This window comes from Diabrotica virgifera, chromosome 1 (genome assembly GCF_917563875.1).
Source record: "Diabrotica virgifera virgifera chromosome 1, PGI_DIABVI_V3a".
Lineage (NCBI taxonomy): Eukaryota > Metazoa > Arthropoda > Insecta > Coleoptera > Chrysomelidae > Diabrotica > Diabrotica virgifera.
This window is the reverse complement of record NC_065443.1, coordinates 287,493,881-287,516,832: the sequence shown is the minus strand read 5'-3', so window position 1 is coordinate 287,516,832 and position 22,952 is coordinate 287,493,881. Positions and strand designations below refer to the sequence as shown.

The 22,952-nt window shown below is 34.1% G+C and overlaps 1 protein-coding gene across 2 annotated transcripts in view; it reads right to left on the bottom strand.

Moving 5' to 3' along the window:
- Positions 1-22,952, bottom strand: part of LOC114324292 (transcription factor SPT20 homolog) — a 242,704-nt gene that overhangs the window by 41,219 nt on the left and 178,533 nt on the right. For both annotated transcript variants that reach the window (XM_028272095.2, XM_050651403.1), the window contains exons 4-8: positions 9,816-10,123; positions 5,979-6,257; positions 5,770-5,920; positions 5,475-5,692; positions 2,394-2,655 (exon numbers count right to left, since the gene is read on the bottom strand). In XM_028272095.2, the coding sequence (XP_028127896.2) occupies positions 2,428-2,655; positions 5,475-5,692; positions 5,770-5,920; positions 5,979-6,257; positions 9,816-10,123 (1,184 nt within the window). In that variant the 3' untranslated portion in view covers positions 2,394-2,427. The remainder of the gene's footprint in view (positions 1-2,393; positions 2,656-5,474; positions 5,693-5,769; positions 5,921-5,978; positions 6,258-9,815; positions 10,124-22,952) is intronic.

The following is a 22,952-nucleotide window of genomic DNA, read 5'->3' as shown; positions in this document are numbered from 1 at the left end:
AACTGCAGCAGTCGGTATTTTTCATTACGCATAATGTGGCCGAAGTAAGCCAATTTTCTGTTCTTTACGGTGTTAATTATTTCTTTGTCTTTTCCTAGCCTCTGGAGAATAGTTATATTAGTTGTGTGGTGTATATATGAGACCCTCAACATACGTCGGTAGCACCACATTTCAAACGCCTCTAACCGTTTTATGGCATCTTCTGTCAGGCTCCAGCTTTCAACTCCGTATAGGAGGACACTAAAGACGTAACATCTAAGAATTCTTATGCGTATATTGATACTTAAAGACAAGTTGCAGAGAATTTTCTTAAGACTGTTAAAAGAGCTTCTGGCTTTTTCAATACGAGTTTTTATTTCGTAGCTATGATCCCAAGTATCCTTAATGTTGCAGCCCAGGTAGCATATTTTCTGTACTCTCTCTAGAGGTGTATTGTTTACTGTAATTTGGGCGTTTATGTTGGTGTTTTTACTAATGATCATTATTTTTGTCTTCTTACAGTTTAGTTTTAGGCCGTATTTGTTACATGCTTCTACAACATTATCCATGATCCTTTGGAGCCCCTGCGCACTATCCGCCAGCAATACTGTATCGTCTGCATATCTAATATTATTTATAAGTTGTCCATTTACTGCAATACCATCTTCTGATTCGTCCAAGGCCTCTCTAAAGATGTTTTCAGAGTATATGTTAAATAATGTTGGAGACAGTATGCAACCCTGTCTGATTCCTTTTTCAACCGTGAAGATTTCGGACAGTTCATTTTCGAATCGAACTGTTGCTTTTTGTTGGAGATATAAGTTTGAAACGAGTCTTATATCCTTACCATCGAGTCCTGACGTTTTTAGGATATCGATTAGTTTTCCATGTGGGACTTTATTAAATGCCTTCTCGAAATCTATGAAACATGCATACACATCGCAATTGACATCCCTGGCTCTCTGTATTAGAACTTGCAAGCTGAAAAGTGCTTCCCTCGTTCCGAGTCCTGATCTGAATCCAAATTGAACTTCACTCAGCTGTTCTTCTAATTTGGTGTATATGCGCGAGTGAATGATAGTAAGGAGTACTTTAAGTACATGGCTCATCAAACTAACTAATCTATGTTCTTCACATTTTCTAGCGTTGGCTTTTTTGGGAAGTGGAATGAATATTGATAGTAGCCAGTCTTTTGGTAAGTAACCAGTCTCGTAGATGTTGTTGAATAACTTCGTAAGAGCTGTAATTTGTTGTGCCTCTAATAGCTTTAAAATTTCACCATGCACCTCATCAGGTCCTGGTGATTTCCCATCTTTAATCCGCTTAAAGGTCGGACTAAAGATTAATATCAACAAGACGCAAATAATGACTAATCTGGTGCTAAATCATAATATTGTTGTTGATGGAATGAATATTGTGCAGACTGCATCTTATAAGTACTTGGGACATGAAATTCGATTGGAAAGAGATAACCAGACGTGCGAGCTCCCACGCTGGGTAAACTGAGCTATGTATTTAAATCGGACTTACCCATATGCCTGAAAAGGAAAATCTTTGACCAGTGTGTATTGCCTGTACTCACTTAAGGAGCAGAAACATTAACACTCACAAAAAGGGTAGTGAATAAGATTCGCATAACTCATAGGGCTATGTAGCGCCAGATGTTGGGTGTCTCCCTGGGGGACCGAATCCCAAACGAAGAAATACGTCGTAGAACAAAAACAACGGACGCCGTCGAAAGAATTGCGTCCCTCAAGTGGAATTGGGCAGAACACGTCGCCAGATTGTCAGACAACCGATGGACAAAAGGTATTGTCGAGTGGAGGCCATGAGAAGAAGCATTACGGAGCAGAGGACGACCACCAACCAGATGGGCTGACGATCTGAAGCGTATTGTCGGCAATTGGATGCAAGCCGCACAAAACAGAGAAAGATGGAAAGAGCTGAGGGAGACCTACGTCCAGCAGTGGACGTGTACGGGTTAGTGATGATGATGATGACTATTAACCTTGATGTCATCTATTAAGTTTGTAAGTGATACTCTAGTCGAATACTTTCTTTATGGAAATGTTGATTTTTATATTCTGCAAGCAAACAGAGTGTGTGTAATTTACTATTTTATTGGGAAATAAGCCACAATTTAAGTTAAAAATGAAATCTATTGACGTTTCGACTTCCACTTCGGAAGTCGTTATCGAAATACATAAATTAAATTAAAATCTAAAGAAACATATTCAGAACAATATTAAGATTGTGTGTAATTTCTGGTTTGATATAGTTTGACACTTCTTGACTGTTGTTTCACTAATAGTCTTACCAACAATTCTTATACTTAAAATCTATTAACTGAACAACACCGAATAGGTAGGTATCTTTTAAAATTATTAAAATAAAGAATAGTCAAATAAACGTACCTATTTGATTCACAGCTGCGATTTGGTTACTTTTCTAGAACTGAATATTGTGCCCCCTGAGAAACGCGTCGATCTGACTGGCCGCTAGTCCACCCTGTTGGTCCACAGAGGGCTGAAGGTAGTACACCTGTTGCTGTTGAGGTCTCACTTGTTGTTGGTGTCTTTGCTGCTCTCGCTGCTGCTCTCTGGCATGCTGTTGCTGCGCGTAAAGTTGCGCAGAGTTCTGGAATTGGAGCTCAGACTGTTGGGCTTGATAGGCAGCCTATAAACAAATCAGAAAAACTTTTGTTCAAAAATTTAATAACAATGTTGCTCAGGAAAGCGTGATATGGCATTAAAACTAACTTACGAATTTTGTTAAAGGTATATACAGATATCAGATAGAAAAAGAGTAGAAGAGAGTTTTTTCCATCTGAGGCTGTGGAAAAGGAATCTCTACACTGAGTAGAACTCCGCACAGCATAGACTGGTTGGAGAAGTTCTTACCCAAATATGTCTTAGTAACTCCAAACAGGAAGTCGTACAGGCAACCTTCGGCCAAAAATAGTTGCCATGAGCAGGTTTGATTTAGACCTGATAACAAGTAACCTATTTATATCAGAGCCAAATAATAGATTTTTAGAGAGCTTATATAATATATATAACAGATGTGCTGAAGTTCCGAGAACCTGATGTAGTAGATAGATAGATAGATAGATAGATTATTTAGCTATAAGTTACATAATAATGTTTAGAGCAAGTCAATAAATAGTTATATAGAAGTATAGAACAAACAAAATTAAGTATTTAAAACATTAAAATTACATATAAAAACATACAATATAAACAGAAAACGTAATACAAATTAAAATAATTAAAGTAATTGTGGTCATTGTGTTACAGCTTGGGCATTCACACCATCATAATACTCACCCAGTGTATACGGACACATGGTCACTAAGTAATCTTTAACTTTGGTTTGAAACCCCGTAGTTGAATTTATATTTTTTAATTTTTGAGGTAATTTATTAAACAATTGTAAACCACAAACAGTGGATGACTTCCTGCATAATTCTAGATGTCGGTATGGTACAACATATTGTCTCTTATTTCGTGTAATATGTGAATGAATATCGCTGTTACATAAAAAAGTTGTTTTAGGCTACGGCTCCACGGGCGGGAAATTGACGCTAGCAGTAGCAGTAAAATGAACTTAAAGGTTCCGCGGAACGGAATAGGGATAGCCGAACTGTACCGACTACATAGTCCAGAAAGCCACTGCGCATCCGCTAGGAAAAATATTCTAATTCGAATTTTTTGCACAATCTTACTCAAAAAGAATTCCTTTTAACAAATTTGCATGTTGCCAGGACCAAAAGGTGGTCAAAAATTTTTTAAACGTTTTTTTTTTTGTTTATTTCCTAAAATTATTTTTTTTTGCATGGAAAATTTTTTTTTAGGTTTTTTGGATCATTCCAAACAGAAAAGGTCTTTAGTGACTTTTCTCTAAAAATGATAGTTTTTGACATATAACCGATTAAAAATTGAAAAATTGCGAAATCGGCCATTTTTAACCCTCAAAAACTATGTGAAAAACTGAAAATTTGAATGTTGCCAAGGTAAGTAGATATTCTTTAAACATCGATTGATGAAATCACGAAGAGTTTTTGCAATACGATATTCAAAACTCCTTTGTTTTTTAATTGCTAATCAAGCGTGCGCGACACTATTTTCCACCGACAGTATGGTGCAAATGAAAGGAATAAATTCGTTATTTCGTAAACCGGCGGCTCTAAGGAAAAATCCCGAAACAGGTCGATTTTTATTTTTAAGTTATGATATTGTAGCATATATGGTATACTAGTGACGTCATCCGTCTGGGCGTGATGACGTAATCGATGATGTTTTTAAATGAGAATAGGGGTCGTGTGGTAGCTCATTTGAAAGGTTCTTCAATTCTCTATTCAGTAATGTAAACATTTATATAATTATTTATACAGGGTGTCCTTCTACTTCTTTTTTTGCCAAATAATTTAATTTAATAAACATTTTTTGGATACCCTGTATAAATAATTATCTAAATGTTTATATTACTGAATAGAGAATTGAAGAACCTTTTAAATGAGCTAGCACACGACCCCTATTCTCATTTAAAAAAATCATCGATTACGTCATCACGTCCAGATGGATGACGTCACTAGTATACCATATATGCCACAATATCATAACTTAAAAATAAAAATCGACCTGTTTCGGGATTTTTCCTTAAAGTCACCAGGTTACGAAATAACGAATTTATTCCTTTCATTTGCACCATACTGTCGGTGGAAAGTAGTGTCGCGCACGCTTGATTAGCAATTAAAAAACAAAGGAATTTTGAATATTGTATTACAAAAAACTCTTCGGGATTTCATTAATCGATGTTTAAAGAATATCTACCTACCTTGGCAACATTCAAATTTTCAGTTTTTCACATAGTTTTTGAGGGTTAAAAATGGCCGATTTCGCAATTTTTCAATTTTTAATCGCTTATATGTCAAAAACTATCATTTTTAGAGAAAAGTCACTAAAAACTTTTTTCCATGCAAAAAAAATAATTTTAGGAAAAAAACAAAAAAAACGTTTAAAAAATTTTTGACCACCTTTTGGTCCTGGCAACATGCAAATTTGTTAAAAGGAGTCCTTTTTGAGTAAGATTGTGCAAAAAATCCGAATTAGAATATTTTTCCTAGCGGATGGGCAGTGGCTTTCTGGACTAACAGGACTTGTGCGTAGTCGGTTCAGTTCGGCTATTCCCATTCCGTTCTGCGGAACCTTAAGTTCATTTTACTGCTACTGCTAGCGTCAATTTCCCGCCCGTGGAGCCGTAGCCTTATTCTTATGAATCAGTAGCAGTAACTCAAAAATGTAGATTCCATACACTGTTAATATATTTAACTCCTTAAATAGGCCTCTACATGAACAACCATACGAAACACCGGCAAGACATCTCACAATACGCTTTTGGGCTTTGAAAACATCCGGTCTAGAAGATACAGCGTGTAGAGAAAAAGACCTATATATTACATTTCAATTTATTAATATTTTACTGACTATAATTACCTGTGGTATAGGCTGTGGCCTTAGATTTTGAGAATAAAGTGGACTTTGCTGCTGAAGTTGTTGGATGTTCAGTACTTGTGGACGAGGTCTTTGAACGTATGGTTGTATTCTTTGCTTCAATAGGAAGTCTCCATCTGATTGCGGTAGTGCTTGGTAAATCTGGTTGTTGTACTGTCCAGTGGAAGGATCATAAACTAAGGCAGTAGAGTAAACCTGACCTGTAAAGAAAAGAAAATAAGTATATGCATTATTTGAACAACTCTCATTTGAACAATAACTCTTATGTATAGATTACCTGGATTTCCTGCAGGTTTAGGCTTAGGTGTAGTCGGTTTTACAGTAAAAGGTGTTGGCGTAGGAGACACTATATTATTTTCCTGTTGGAACCTGTGGAATTCCGATTCAAAGTCGTTCTTTTCAGGGAAGGCAGTGGGCTGTAAAGTGGACTGTAAACAAAATAATCATTACAACCTCCCTACTTCATTTAACACACTTTGTACTCACTTGTAACTGTTTAGAATACAATAGAGAATTGGGTCTTGGCGTAACACTAACTTGAAGCAGCTGTGGTCTATAAGTGGTTGCTGGAAGTTGCGGTCGTTTGGTGGTAGTAGTTACTGGTCTGGGAGTGATGCTAATAGGATGAGCGCTGGTTCTGTAGATCACAGAAGATGGCGTTGTGCTAGAAAGTACTTGTTGACGGTAATTTGGGCGCTCTTCTACTGTGGGTGTTGTCTGTGGCACGTATTGTGGGCGTGAAATGTATGTTGGGCGACGCACAGGCTAACAAAAATATATGATATATATTCAGTGACATTAAAAGTGTTGAAGACCCAGAAGGAATAATGTCTTGAACTTAATATTTTGGCAACATAGTAGATTTACATCAAGAATGAAATGATAACATTGGCAAGAATTTTTATTAACATGTAATAAAAAAAATAATGTATTTGGCGACCCTGTAGCTGAATACACTCCTGTACACGTCTAGGCATTGACAAAATTAAACGATCGATGTCTGTTTGTTGCACCTCGTTGCAAGCAACTTGAACTTCATGGATTAACTGTGTCATAGTCTCTGGAGGATGGTGCAAAGTGAAAAGTCTCCTTCCCATCAAATCCCATATATGTTCGATAGGATTTAAATCCGGTGAACGGGGTGGCCACGGCAAAACATTAACGCCAGCTTCTTTAAGAAAGTCAATAGTTCGACGAGCAATATAAGGACACGTGTTATCTTGCTGTAAAAGGACGTGTCAACGGCAGTCTAGATGAGCCAGTAAAGTGGTTTGTAAGATGTCATCAACATAACGAGCACCTAGCATACTGACTCGAATAAACACAAGTGAGAATAGGCTACCATAGGCAAGAGCCCCTCAAACCATTACTTCAACTGTCCTCTTAACAGCAAACCAGATATCTCGTCGCTCTCCACGGCGACGTTTTACCATCATTTGGTCATCATGCATTCCTAAACAAAATTGTAATTCATCGCTGAATGCTACATTATGCCATTCTGCCACCCAATGCTGCGTTCTCTGTACCAATTCAAACGTTGATGATACTGGTCCGCAGTGAAAGGAAGTATTAGTCATGGGCGGAATAAAACCAGTTCAAAGGCTCGAATGCGACGATATAGCATATGCATAATAACAGGTCTACCTTCTACTCCAAATCCTTGGTCAGCGATTTGACGCGTAGTAGCAAAACGGTCTCGCAGAGCCAGCAGTCTAAAGTGTCTATCTGGACGGTCTGTGGTAAGCCTCAGTTGAACAGTTGGTCTTCTTCGTGTTCCTCTACTTTTGTTTGTCCACACACGACACACACGCATAACCGTCATTGCCTACAATTAATGCGACCGCCAATTTCGCGATGCGACAAACCCATATCTTTATAATAAACCTTACAATAAAAACTTTATAATAAGAAAATATTACCACCATATTAGCGATTTTAATGTCTTCGAACTCGAGGCATTTTCTTACACTGAATACAATAATTAGAGAGAGGAATAATAACTAAAAATTTCTGTATAAGTCGGTCTTGATAAATGGGTTTCTTAACAAAAAAATTTAAAGATAAACCTTTATCTTTACAAAAAGTATAAAGGATAAAACACTTCACACACCCAAACTTATATGGAATCATCTGATATTTCTTACTATACCGTGCGAATTTAACAAAACGAACATACGAAGTCAAACAATATTTAATTTATAGCAATTTAATAACAAATACATAACAATTAATTAAAACAATAAAGTATTTAACAAACAAATTGATTGAGAGCCAATCATGCTCTTACGCCATCTTACATGCATAGAATCGGCTTGGCAGATACTCCCAATTGTACTTGTGGCAAAATCGGAGATCTAACACATGTCATATTAGAATGTCATTTAAACATAAATAACATAAACGACCTTTATAAGGAATTAAAAGATTTAAAATGTTTTTTCCCAATAAACCTAAATACTTTAATATTTACAAATGATATGGAAATTCTTCATCTCATTTATAAACATGTTAAATTATGTAAATACAAGTTGTAAACGTAATATGTAATAAATAGGCATAATTTGTTAATGTGGTTTGAAAAAATTAAAAAAAAAATATTAAAAAAACACAAAATAAAATAATAACAAAAAAAATAATAAACAAAAAAAAAAGAAAAAAAGAACAAAAATAAAAAAGAATAAAAAAAAGAAGTAAAAAAAAGTGTTTCGCACAAATTAAAGTATATATAAAAAAAACACAGTAAAACAATTAAAAAAAAAACAAAATAAAAAAAGCTACACAATGTACCAATGTATCTATAAAAATAAAATTGTAGAATGTACTTATGTTATAAGAAATTTATGACTATGAATCTGCAATCAATCAGAAACAAGTCTGGCTAATTGGCTCTGCCAAAGACAAAAAAAAACAAACAAACAAATTGAAAGTAGTTGTTTTAAAGTCAATAGCATACAAAATTTCAATGTAAAACGAATAATGTTTAACTTGATTTTATTTTTTTTTGTATTTTGTGGTAGTCAATGTTATCACCTCTAGTCCTTATGCAAGCTTCAGTTTGCGGGAGCACGCTCCTAATCAAATTATCAACATTTTGTAGTGGTAGGTTGCTCCATCCTGTAAAAGCAGCTTGTACTAGCCGTGCGGTGTTTTGTGGATTATCCCGGCGAGCTCTAATTTTTCTTTTAAGCATATCCCACAAACACTCTATAGGATTAAGCTCGGGTGAGCAAGCAGGCCACTCCAAAGAAGGGATACCTTCTGCTTCAATGATGTCTGTAGTCACTCTAATGGTATGTAGAGGTCCATTATCAATAAATAAAATTAAATGTTGCACCTCTCCAGAGCCTGACTACAGGTTATCAACATACCTGTGAGCAGTTAAAGTTGATTGGATGAAAATAAAAGGAGTTTTTTTACAGATCACAATTCCTCTCCAGAACATTACATTTCCCCTTGTATATTTGTGAACAGATCTGACAGTTTGCGTTCTTGCTTGTCTTCGTCGATCTCTAAGTACACGATTTCGTGGGCCATCTGATTTTCCATCTGATTACATTAGATCCTGACTGTTTTTGAAAATATCACATTTTGTTAATTCCCTATGTTCCCTGCTGTATACTTTTTGGTACGAACTCTTCTTCTTATCGTTTCAACTGAAACAGTTACACTTGTAGCTTCCAAAAGCTGCCTTTGGAGCTGCAGGTGAGAAATGGTTGGGTGTCTTCCAGCTGATTGGACAATTAAACGAACGTGGAGAGCCGTTATTACTTTTGGCGACATTCCCTTGCTTTATTTTTGAGCTTTCCTAGTTCCTGTTACCTAGCATATGTTTTGGACAGAACGCCCTGTATTACGCCTAGCTCTGCAGCTATCTCCATCTGAGAACATTACTTTCACCACAAGACCAATAATCTTTCCTCGTTATAAGTTCTATAACCCCACATGAGGCATATTTTTGTTTTTGGACGCAAAAGTTAGTTTATTTATTTTCGTTCAACTTGCAACTCAAGCAAATAATCTATACCGTACCGGGCTGTACTATCCGATTGTCTTATATATTTGTTTATTTTCAATAAAAACCTTTAATCTTCGCAAAAATAACAAGTTTTTTCAAAAGAAATAAATATTACTTTGAAATACATGGTGATTCTATATAAGTTTGGGTGTGTGTGTATATTGATATTATAGCATGCTTTCAATATAATCATTCTGTTGCCAAAAAAATAAGTTCAAGAAATTACTCCCTCTGGGTGTTTGTATCTACCTAACAATTCTAATGTCACTAAGTATATAATAATAAAAAATGAATATGCTAATGTTTACCTGTGGTTGTGGTGTCACTCGTAATAGCTGCTCAGGCTCTGGTTCTTCTTCTTCTTGGGCATAGTTAGTCTGGAATAGAGTCACAGCAGGCTTGGGTGCAGCTGTTACTGGAGGTCTACGATATTGCGGTTGGATAGGACGTGAGGGATAATTAGCAGGAATGTTTTCGTTGTCGGCTTCGTTTTCCGCTTCCTCTTCTTCTTTGGGGGCATTAGGATCGCATGGGTTTCCTGATACATAGGTGAATTCTCTCTTGTTGCCATCAGGGTCTACGTAGCCATATTTTCCTCTTACTACACAGTCAGTGCCTATAAAATATGTTTATTGATTATAATATTTAGGGGAAAGTCTTTAGTCTATGGGCCAGGGTGTTTCGTGACCGACGGAGTTTCAGAGAGTATTCTCATGTATTTTGACCACTTGAGTTCGAATTTCAAACTTCCTTTTGCGTCGCAAAATCATACTATAATTTATGGCCTTGCCTATACTCCCATAGTTATATCTACGGTTCTAGGCGTCCGAAACGTAACAGCGCGCGTACTTTAAAATTGCTTTATCCACAGAGAACGGCAGTTCTCACCAGTGGCGCACAACACCCCTACAAGCGACACTATATATACACGAAATTTTCGATTTTCTAAACCTGACTGAATTGAAAATTGGGCAAATCCTATCTTAAAGTTTAAGAAAAGACTCGTCCATCCATATGTTACTTCTCCATTTTGGTCCAAGGGTGTGGATTTTACGGCCCTTCCCATTTAAAGCCTGTTTTTCGTTCTCGTCCCCAAAACTCCCAAAAATTTCAAAAATTTAAGCCAGACCTTTGCGGCTTCTGATAGCATAGATCATTACCTTTCCAACGCATGTTTAATTTTGAAAATCGGTTATACCATTCAAAAGTTATCGAGTTCAGAAATATGACTCAATTTTTATTTAAAAAATGGAAAATGTTTGTGGATATGTATGTATGTTTGTATGTATGTATGTGGAAAAGTTAAACCGATCTGAATTTTTTTTCTGTGTTTCAAGAGGGTGTGAGGGCCGATTCAGAACCGGTCTAATTTTTGACTTCTGACTACCCGTAAGTTAGCTAGAGGACTAGGTAAATACAAAATAGCATATTTTTTGGGCGTATATATCTTAAGTTCAAGGAAAGACAGGACAACCGCAAATACACCAAATCAATAGGGTTGAGTTAAGCTTTCAAATGGCGTCTAGACGATCAAGCTGAGACATACGCAGTGCTCACCATAGCAAAAAAACTGAAAAATTAAACTTTGAAAATTTTGGTTTTTCGACAATTACTCAAAATTTCAACCTACGCATTTCGTCTCAGACTCAGGACGCGTCTACCGGTGTATACCTTATATCTGGGAAAATTCGAATTTTTAAGTTATAGGCTTCATAAGTACGATCAAATCTATTTCTTATGGGAAAAAACGGTTTTTCAAGCTCAATAATTCCTGTAATACGTTCAGTTATCATACTCGATCTTGGATGTATCAGATACTACTTGTCAATACGTTTCAAATTCATGTTTAGTGATTAACATCAGGTAAGCCGTTCAGAAGTTATAGAGCTCCAAAACTAGAATTAGTCCAGGAACTGAAATTTTTCACTTCGCAATTTTTACAGAATGGATCGATTTGCTTAAAAATTTGACAATAAGTAGTGGATAGTCCAAGGATCAAAATCTATATGATGCCGAAAGACGCTTTTACCATGGGGTGGTTGCCACCTCATCTCGAGGGTGGAAATGTTTTTTATATTTTAACCGCAAATGCTGGTAAAAATATTAATTATAAGCAAAAACTGTTCATTATATATTTTTTTGATAAAACTAATAGTTTTCGATTTATTAGTTATCGAAGCTGTTAGTTTTATATCGGAAAGATTACCAGCTAACGGCAGCTCTCGCCAGTGGCGCAGAAATACACCCCCCTACACGCGACACTATTATATATACGAAATTTTCAATTTTCTAAATCTGACTGAATTGAAAATTTTGCCAACTCCCATCTTCAAGTTCAAAAAAAGACTCACCCATTCATATGTCAACCATACATTTTGGTCCAAGGGTGTCGATTTTACGGCCCTTCCTATTTAGGGTCTGTTTTTCGTTCTGGTCCCCAAAACTCCCAAAAACTTCGAAAATTTAAGTCCGACTTTTGCGGCTTCTAACAGTACTGATCGTTACCTTTCCAACGCATGTCTAATTTTGGACATTACCAGAGAACGGCAGTTCTCGCCAGTGGCGCAGACCCACACCACCCTACACGCGACACTATATATAAACAAAATTTTCGATTTTCTAAATCTGACTGAATTGAAAATTGGGCCAACTCCCATCTTAAAGTTCAGAAAAGACTCACCCATTTATATGTCAACCATCGATTTTGGTCCAAGGGTGTAGATTTTACGGCCTTTCCTTTTTAGGGCCTCTTTTTCGTTCTCGTCACCAAAACTCCCAAAAAGTTTAAAAATTTGTCCAACCTTTGCGGCTTCTAATAGAACTGATCATTAAATTTCCAACGCATGTCTAATTTTGAAAATCGGTTATACCATTCAAAAGTTATAGAGCTTAGAAATGTGACTCAATTTTTATTTAAAAAAGGGAAAATGTTTGTGGATATGTATGTATGTGTGTTTGAAAGTTAAACCGATTTGATATTTTTCTCTGTGTTTAAAGAGCGGGTCAGGGCCGATTTAGAACCGGTGTAGTTTGTTACTTTTGACGACCCATAAGCCAGCTATAGGACTTGGTAAGTACAAAACGGCATATTTTTGGGGGTATATATATTCAGATCACGAAGAGGCAGGAGAACCGCAAATACATCAAATCAATAATGTTGACTTAAGCTTTCAGATGGTGTCTAAGCCATCAGGATCAGACATATACACGGCTCAGTATAGCCGAAAAACTGAAAAACTAAACTTTGAAAATTTTGGTTTTTCGACAATTAGTCAACATTTCAACGTACGAATTGCGCCAATAACTTAGCGTTTGTAGAAGGACTCAAGACGAATCTAACGATGTATACCTCATATCCGGGAAAATTGGAATTTTTAGGTTATAGGCTTCATAAATATGATTAAATCTATTTCCTGTGGGAAAAACTGTTTCGAAAGCTCAATAATTCCTGTAATAGCTTCAGTTATCATACTTGACCTTAGATCCATCAGATACTACTGGTTAATACGTTTCAAACTCATGTTTACTGATCAAAATCGGTTAAGCCGTTTAGAAGTTATTAAGATACAAAAGTATAATCCAATTGACGATTATTCCCCAAATGGTTTATGTAGTTGTAGTGGTTAAGACGCTAAATTTGATCTGGCAACGGGCAATCCGACTTCATTTACCGGCCATCTCAATATATTTTTTTTCAATCTATTTCGAATAGAAAAAAATCTAGTGTACATTCGATGGACACTAGATCATTTGGGAGATAATGCAACAAAGGTGACAATTTATAAAGCTTGACGTGTAATAGAGGAACATTGCATTCAACTTCATACATTTAATTTATAAATACCTTTGAAAAACTCCTGATACAAGAATAAAAATCCGCTAAACGCCGTAAAAATAAGTGGCGCATAAAATATTCCAGCTACAAAAGATCTGATATGAATGTTACGTGGCGCGAAAATGGATTTTCATTTGATGCGAAACAAAATTTTAGTATTATTTTAAAATATTTTCCCATAATATTTGCTAAATTTGAAATAAACGCGCCACAAAAGAGTTTCAAAATTCAAACTGTATCAAAGTTACTCTTTTGTGGCTCGTTTACTTCAAATTTAGCAAATATTATGGAAAAATATTTTAAAATAAAACTAAAATTTTGTTTTGCATCAAATGAAAATCCATTTTCGCGCCACGTAACATTCATATCAGATCTTTTGTAGCTGGAATATGTTATGCGCCACTTATTTTTACGGCGTTTAGCGGTTTTTTATTCTTGTGGCATTACAAGATAACTTTATTCATACCTATAATACATAAAATTCTTCGTCTTAGATCGTACAATACGATTACTATGTAACTTGCTTTACTATCATCTAAAGTTTTAGTAGCTAAAAATCTGATAAACAAGCTATATGTTTTTTTATAAAAAATATCCTTTTATACAGTTGAGTACTTGCATCTCTACCCGTGCGTCATCACTTCAAAGTTAAACTTGTACCGTTGGTTACTTTTACTTATGGGGTGACAGTTACCCATTCTCGGGGGTGACAAAAACGCACGTTTAAATTAATTCCGGAGATGCATACATTGACTAATTCTCAGCATGTTTTGTTCTACAGAGTTTTTTAAATTAGTTAATATTTTTTAAGTTATTTGTGAGTGAAAATGTGTCTTTCTTTAACAAAAAATTACGTTTTCAGGCGGTTTTTCACAAATAACTCAAAAAGTATGTATTTTATCGAAAAATTTTAATAAGTATTTCCCGAAAATTGCTTTATTTTTTGGTTATTTCATGTTGAAATATTCGATTTGGAATTTGACAAATAAGAACGTATTTTTCATGCGCTACAACTTTGTTTTTACTGGGTTTATAGACTTCATAAATATACATTTTTACACATTTTTTTTTAAGCTACACGTTTACTAAGAATGTTTTTTTTGATTGAATACTTATTTTTTTGCTCGCAAATAATCCGAAAAGTATTAACTTAGTTAAAATATTCGATAGAACAAAAGTTACTTAGAATTTATCCATTTCCGGACTTACCTTGAACGTATGTTTTTTCATCCCCGCATGTATTTTTAACTTTGAAATGGAGGATAAGTATTGAAAACCTACCTGAAACCAAATTTCCATGCAATTCGGAGTTGACCCTGAAAATTACACTCCAAAACGCTCATTTACTGGGCTATTAATTTTAATCGAAATATTTATAACAAAGTTATAGGAACTACAGTTGAGTCCCTGAACCTTTACCCGTGCGTCATCATTTAAAGCATACGAAATAAGTCGATGATAAATCGGAAATTGAAATCTACTAAACGCAACAACAAGTCACTTACTGTCATTTGCTATTGCGTTGTTTAGTAAATTTCAATTTCCGATTTATCATCGACTTATTTCGTATGCTTTAAATGATGACGCACGGGTAAAGGTTCAGGGACTCAACTGTAGTTCCTATAACTTTGTTATAAATATTTCGATTAAAATTAATAGCCCAGTAAATGAGCGTTTTGGAGTGTAATTTTCAGGGTCAACTCCGAATTGCATGGAAATTTGGTTTCAGGTAGGTTTTCAATACTTATCCTCCATTTCAAAGTTAAAAAAACATGCGGGGGTGAAAAAACATACGTTCAAGGTAAGTCCGGAAATGGATAAATTCTAAGTAACTTTTGTTCTATCGAATATTTTAACTAAGTTAATACTTTTCGGATTATTTGCGAGCAAAAAAATAAGTATTTAATCAAAAAAAAAACATTCTTAGTAAACGTGTAGCTTATAAAAAAATGAATAAAAATGTATATTTATGAAGTCTATAAACCCAGTAAAAACAAAGTTGTAGCGCATGAAAAATACGTTCTTATTTGTCAAATTCCAAATCGAATATTTCAACATGAAATAACCAAAAAATAAAGGAATTTTCGGGAAATACTTATTAAAATTTTTTAGGTGTTTATTTTATTTTCGAGTTTTTCGATAAAATACATACTTTTTGAGTTATTTGTGAAAAACCGCCTGAAAACGTAATTTTTTGTTAAAGAAAGACACATTTTCACTCACAAATAACTCAAAAAATATTAACTAATTTAAAAAAACTCTGTAGAACAAAACATGCTGAACATGCTGAAAATTAGTCAATGTATGCATCTCCGAAATTATTTTAAACGTGCGTTTTTGTCACCCCCGAGAATGGGTAACTGTCACCCCATAAGTAAAAGTAACCAACGGTACAAGTTTAACTTTGAAGTGGAGGGTAAGTAGAACCTAAATCCAAATTTTCATGCAATTCGGAGTTGACCCTGAAAATTACACGGTATCGCCGTATTTCCCGTTCATTTACTGGGATATAAGGTTTAGTGTTAATGCTGGTCGTTTCCTTTAAATTGAGCTATTATAAAGTTATTTTATTTAAAATTCAGCCAAGTTTGTAAATTTGTTTGAACAAATTGCATTTTGTAAAAATGATTTATATTTGTTAGCTTACGAATTATAATCATTTAAATAATTAAATAATTTAAAACAAATTCCCATCACTCCCGATGCAAAAGAAAGTTTGAAATTCGAATTAACCAGATCAAAATACGTATATGAATACACTATGAAATTCCATGGACTTTGATATCTCACGAAACATCGCTGACCCTTTTTAGTCCTGTCGCCAGGGGGGGTACAACGGCCTTCTTAATTCAGATGGACTTACCCAAGTTTTTTTTATATATTTTGACCCGCAGAATACGAATTTTTTGGGTAACAGTTGATCCGGATGTCGATAAGATTGTTATAGACAAAGAACTTGAGGAATTACATAACAGCGATTTCTCGCAAAACAAAACATCTTTTTGTATTTTTTGGGTCATTTTAAGCAAAAAATATTCCTACAAGTTTTTTCGTAGAATGCATAGTTTTCGAAATAACCGCGGTTGAACTTTAAAAAAATCGAAAATTTGTAATTTTTGAAACCGAATAACTTTTGATTAAAAAATAAAGTAGCAATTCTGCTTACCGCATTTGAAAGTTTAAGCCAAATTATATCGGTTTTGATTATTTGCATTACTAGAAATTTATTATTTTATTGTTAAACAAAGCTATAAACAATTAGTATGTGAGTAATGTTTTCAATGATTTCTCATTTAAAATCTAACGAGTAGGTAGAGTAGCTACGAGTGCAAGCGAGGCAATTTCTACGTAGCATGCGTTAAAACGCATGTATTAGGCACGGGAAACACTATGTGTTTATAGATTAGTTTAACAATAAAAAAATTAATTTTTAGCAATGCAAATAATCAAAACCGATATAATTTGACTTAAACTTTCAAATGCGGTAAGCAGAATTGCTACTTTATTTTTTAATCAAAAGTTATTCGGGCTCAAAAATTGCAATTTTTCTATTTTTTGAAAGTTCAACCGCGGTTATCTCGAAAACTATGCATTCTACGAAAAAACTTGTAGGAATATTTTTTGCTTAAAATGACCCAAAAAATACAAAAAGATGTTTTGTTTTGCGAGAAATCGCTGTTATGTAATTCCTCAAGTTCTTTGTCTATAACAATCTTATCGACATCCGGATCAACTGTTACCCAAAAAATTCGTATTCTACGGGTCAAAATATATAACAAAAACTTGGGTAAGTCCATCTGAATTAAGGAGGCCGTTGTACCCCCCCCCCCTGGCGACAGGACTATTTTGCCATATTCTAAATTTAAAAAAAATATATAGAGAATAATCTGATTTTTTGAGATGCCATGTCTATTACAGCGAACATTTCATTGGCTAGAGTTAGTGAAGAGTTTATATAACATCATTATTACATTTGGTGAGATTGGAAATGGTAACTGTTGATGTCTGTCACATAGATATAATACTCTAGATTGCGCCGTGTCATCTTAAAATGGGTGACGGTTGCGACAGAGATAAATGAGCCTATTTGGTCGGTAGTCTCTTTTTAATTTAAGGGGAATATCGACGACGTGACTATCCCACTTTATCGAGTAATATGTGTTGACAGTTGGAGCGGGTGGTGACGAGAAATGGTCTTTGGTCTTCGGACGTGGATAATCGTGGTTCGAATCCCATACCAACTTTACCTTTTTTATTTTTATTTAATCAATATTGCGTTTATTCAATACATCTGAAAAATGGACCTAAGTAAATCTAGCAGATAATAAATGTATGTATAGTAAGTTAATATTGGAATACATAATTTGTGAACTGCATAGTAAAATAAATAATGTCATTCGTTATTAATATAAATTCGTCCTTATTCGAATGATATGAATAATGTTTGTTTTGCTTCTACTTTTTTAAAAAATTGTAACCATAGTTTCATAAATAAAAATAATGTCTAATTACTTATAATTGAATCGGTCATTTCAAAAACAGCAAAGTCCACAATTTTCAGAAACTAACTTTTTGAGAGGAATAGACTCCTTTAAGATAAACGTTGTGTGCAAAAACGACACCAGTCCAGTAAAAACATTAGGAACAAAACTACAATATAACTCTGAATTTTGATGTCATCCATTTCATCCATCTTTCGACTATACAGTTAGTTTTCTTTGCTCTTCTGTAAAATTAGGAATATGTGACTCGTGTTGTTTTTGAAATGACCGATTCAATTAATAAATCGATCGTACATTATGTTGATATACATTATTGGTAATTTTTTACGAATATTTTTAACAATTACTTTATACTATTCTATCATTAACTTATTAAAAAAAATAACATTGGCTTTTATATTTTTAAAAATCTATAGGTACCTACACAGTTTTTCTTATTTGTTATATATTTCTTTGCATAGATTTATTTTAGATATGTAATAATATCTAATAAACGCAATATTGATTAAATTAAAAATAAAAAAGTAAAGATTGGTATGGGATTCGAACCACGATTATCCACGTCCGAAGACCAAAGACCATCCCCCGGATTACGAACACTCGATACGAATCGTATCCGCCATGTTTTCCCATAAGGCGCTACGGTAAAACATGGCGGATACGATGCGTATCGAGTGTACGTAATCCGGGCCCATCGTTCTCGTCGTTCTCAATGTTCTCAATGTTCTCAATTCTCGTCGTTCTCAATGTTCTCGTCGCCATCCGCTCGAACTGTCAAAACATTTAAATAACACTCGATAGAGGAGGATAGTGACGTCGTCGATACTCTCCTTGAATTAGAAAGAGACTACGGACTTAATTAATAGGCCCATTTATCTCTGTCGCAACCGTCACCCATTTTAAGATCGCAGGGCGCAATCTAGAGTATTATATATCTATGGTCTGTCATAATATTGGAGGTTAAAAATATAATGTCAAAATATTGTTTTCAAATTATAATCGGAAAACGAAATACAGATATATTATTGTTTTAATACAATTCAATTAACACATCCAACAATTTGAATCAAAATCAAATAGAGAAACTAAAATAGCAAAATTTACTGTGTAGACAGTTTCGTAGGATAGTTTATATTTTAACCAACTTCACATCTATTATAGTATTTTTACTACAAAAACGTTATTACGTAGGTCAAAATTTTTGACGTAAGGGAACTGTCAAAAAATTAGAATGTGACTTTTCATTATTGCCATGTTTATAATAAACACACAATAATGAAAAGTCACATTCTAATGTTTTGACAGTTCTCTTACGTCAAAAATTTTGACCTACGTAATAACGTTTTTGTAGTAAAAATACTATAACAAACATCTAACATAACCTTCTATAGGACAAAATGAGTTTGGCATTTATAGTACAGATAGTTATCTTTGCTTTACACTCTTAAAGACAAAGAGAAACAGTATAACCGGTAAGCTGCTGTAGTAAATAAATATATATGTTTTTTTTTATTTGACAACAACGCTTTCCTGCTACACTTGACAGTAGAGAAAAAACTAATATACTTATGAGGAAAAATATGTTGAATTTATTTGCCGTCAAGTTTGTACCCATGCCCCGCTCACTCTAATAAAAAACATGTAATCGTATTTATTTTCCTTCCATTTAGTCAGAGGCGCTGATGTCGGCCTTGTGATTGGTGGAACATGACTTTTGACAAATCCTGCGCTATCTGTGAATCTGTAATCTGTGTTCGTGTTCGTTCGTTCGTTGTCGTTCACTTATTTTATATGGTCGGTTATGTGATGTGTTTGTGTCACCATAAAAAGCTGATATTCAGTCGTTTTTTGATATTTTTGTTATTTCATAATCGAGTACCTTTTTAAAGGTAAGTTTTTCTGATTGTAGGTACTGTTTATCCAACAGTTTTAAAATACACATTTTATTTCACGTTTTGTTGTTAGGTCTAATGGCTCCGTTCAGCTGTTGTGTGCAGACGGTGGAAAAATTCGACAAGTAAACATTTATTTAGTCCAAATTACTCATATTTCTATGTAAAATGTCACATTATTGTTTAAATAAACAAGTAAGAAACAAAAGTTGTTTGTGTTTTACCTTTATTGTCCACTTGAATAAATAAAATATTAAATATTGGAAGTACCGTATGGAAGCTATGATGTACCTAGCATGGAGGCTAGATTATGCCACTCTTCCTATCCAATCAACAGCAAGAATGGTTAAAATTTCACACCTATCATGTAGAAGCTACAGACCACTTATGTGGAGGCCAGATTTGTAGTATCCTTCCAAGGTGTTGAAATACGTGACATATTTTTTGAAGGGTAAGATCGCATTCTACCAAATCACACAACACTTTTTTCTGTTTGTACCATTGGCATGATGACATTAAATATATGACGTCCACACCTTTTGAATTGGACTACCTACGTTAACTATAAATTCTACAAAACGGCAAAAATATTAACTAAAAGACCTAACACCAGAGCAGATAACCATGGTATCGTTGATATTCCTTGAGGAGCAAAAAATATAGATTTTGCTAATAATTTGTTTATAAAATCCATGTCAATGAAGACATAACCGTAACTGTCAGTGGAGCCCATTAAATTAAGCAAATATGAGTTGTTTCAATGCTGTTTTAATTGTATTAATGAATATGATCATGACCTACATGAATGTGTGTATAATCTTTGCGAAAATTGCAGATTTTCAATGACGTGTGACCAGGATTTTAGCAGTTGCACAAAAATGCAAAGTGTACGAACAAAATATTTCTACAAACTATTCAATCTTTTATAACATCAGTGTTTTCCATAATTTATATAATTTTCAAGGTTTTTTATAATTTTATAAAACATTCAAAGTGCACAATTAGTTTTGTTTGCAATTCTAGTTGTTCAAACTGTTCTTTTCTACTTAGCGATATATTTATGATTTATGATTGGTTGGTCTAATTCATTGTTCATATCTCTACCGAAGAAGACAACAGCAAAAACCTGTGCTGATTATTGAACCATCAGTTTATTAAGCCATTTGTTGAAAATTGAAGGTAATACATGTAATAAATTCGAGGAATACCTTAGGGCCGGTTGTTCGAACGCTAATCAACAATGATCATTATCAAATAATTAATTACTGTCAATGTCAACTTTGTTTGGGTTGTTAAAAAGTCTGTGGAGTCTATAATCAATTAATATAACAATAATTATTACCATAATTAATAATAAATCTCCTAATTGTAATTAATTATGCTTTCAGCAACCCAAACAAAGTTGACATTGACAGTTTTGGTGACAGTAATTAAATATTTGATAATGATCATTGTTGATTAGCGTTCGAACAACCGGCCCTATGTGGCACACATTTTGATTTCCGTAATGTTCGATGCAACACAGTTCAACGAGAACCATTGGTTGAGAAAAACGTACTTGCTCAAAAATGTCGTGATATATCTGTAGATATCTACTGTTGTTTTATTGATTTTCAAAAGGCATTTGATTATGTTAAGCACTGTATATTGATCGAAGTCATCAATAATTTGCGATAAACGGGCGACACAGTACTCCTAACTTCTTCTTAAGAAGATTTACATTACTTGACAATGTCGTTAAGAGTTGTAAGGAGCAGGTCTAGATCTGAACATACGGAAAGCCGCAATACTCGTAATAAGTAAACAACAGAATATAAAACCGTCTATATTATACAGGGTGTCCCGAAAAGATTGGTCATAAATTATACCACAGATTCTGAGGTTAAAAATAGATTGATTGAACCTCACTTACCTATATACAATAGTTTACAAAAAAAAGTTACAGCCCTTTGAAGTTACAAAATGAAAATCGATTTTTTTCATATGTTGAAAACTCTCAGAGATTTTTTATTGAAAATGGACATATGGCATTTTTATGGCAGCAACATCTTAAAAAAAATTAAAGTGAAATTGGTGCACCCCATAAAAATTTTATGGGGTTTTGTTCCCTTAAACCCCCCCAAACTTTTGTGTACGTTCCAACTGAATTATTATTGTGGCACCATTAGTTAAACACAATATTTCTAAAACTTTTTTGCCTCTTAGTACTTTTTCGATAAGTCAGTGTTTATCGAGATATTTTGAATATTTGTCGAATCCACCACATATTTGTATATGGTTAAATACGGTTATAGAGACCTGTTAATAATCTGAAAATTTATTTAAAATTTACATTTTTAGGTATATTTTGAAAAAGAAGCTACATCTCAATAAAAGGTGACTTATAAAAAAAGACTAAGAGGCAAAAGTTTTAAAAACACTGTTTAACTAATGGTACCACAATAATAGTTTAATTGGAACGTACACAACCATTTGGGGGGTTTAAAGGAACAAAACCCCCATAAAATGTTTACGTAAATATATTGAAAAAGAAGCCGCATCTAAAACTGGCTTATAGAAAAAATACTAGGAGGCAAAAAAGTTTTAAAAACGTTGTGTTTAACTAATGGTACCACAATAATGAATTAATTGGAACGTACACAAAAGTTTGGGGGGTTTAAGGGAACAAAATTCCCATAATTTTTTTATGGGGTAAACAAATTTCACCATAATTTCGTTTTAAGATGTTCCTGCCATAAGAATGATACATGTCCATTTTCAATAAAAAATCTCTAATAGTTTTCGATATATTGAAAACAATAGATTTTCATTTTGTAACTTCAAAGGGCTGTAACTTTTTTTATAAGCACATTTGTACTAAGGTAAGTTAGGTTCAATCGAACTATTTTTGACCCCAGAATATGTGGTATAATTTATGACCAATCATTTCGGGACACCCTGTATAAATAGTACCAAACTTGAGGTAGTTGATCAAATTGTTTAGGTATCTCGGATATCTGTTAAATTGCATCGCAGAAAGTCATGGTGAAATTAAATCCAGAATTGAGCAGTCCAGAGCCCCTTAAAAAGGATGTCCAATTTATTATCAGACAGACCTAAAATTGGCATTGAGGATCCGCCTACTTCGCTGCTACGTGTTCTCGGTCTTACTTTATGGTGTCGGGACTTGGACTGCGAGTAAAAGTGATCTAAATCGCCTTCAGGCTTTCGAAATGT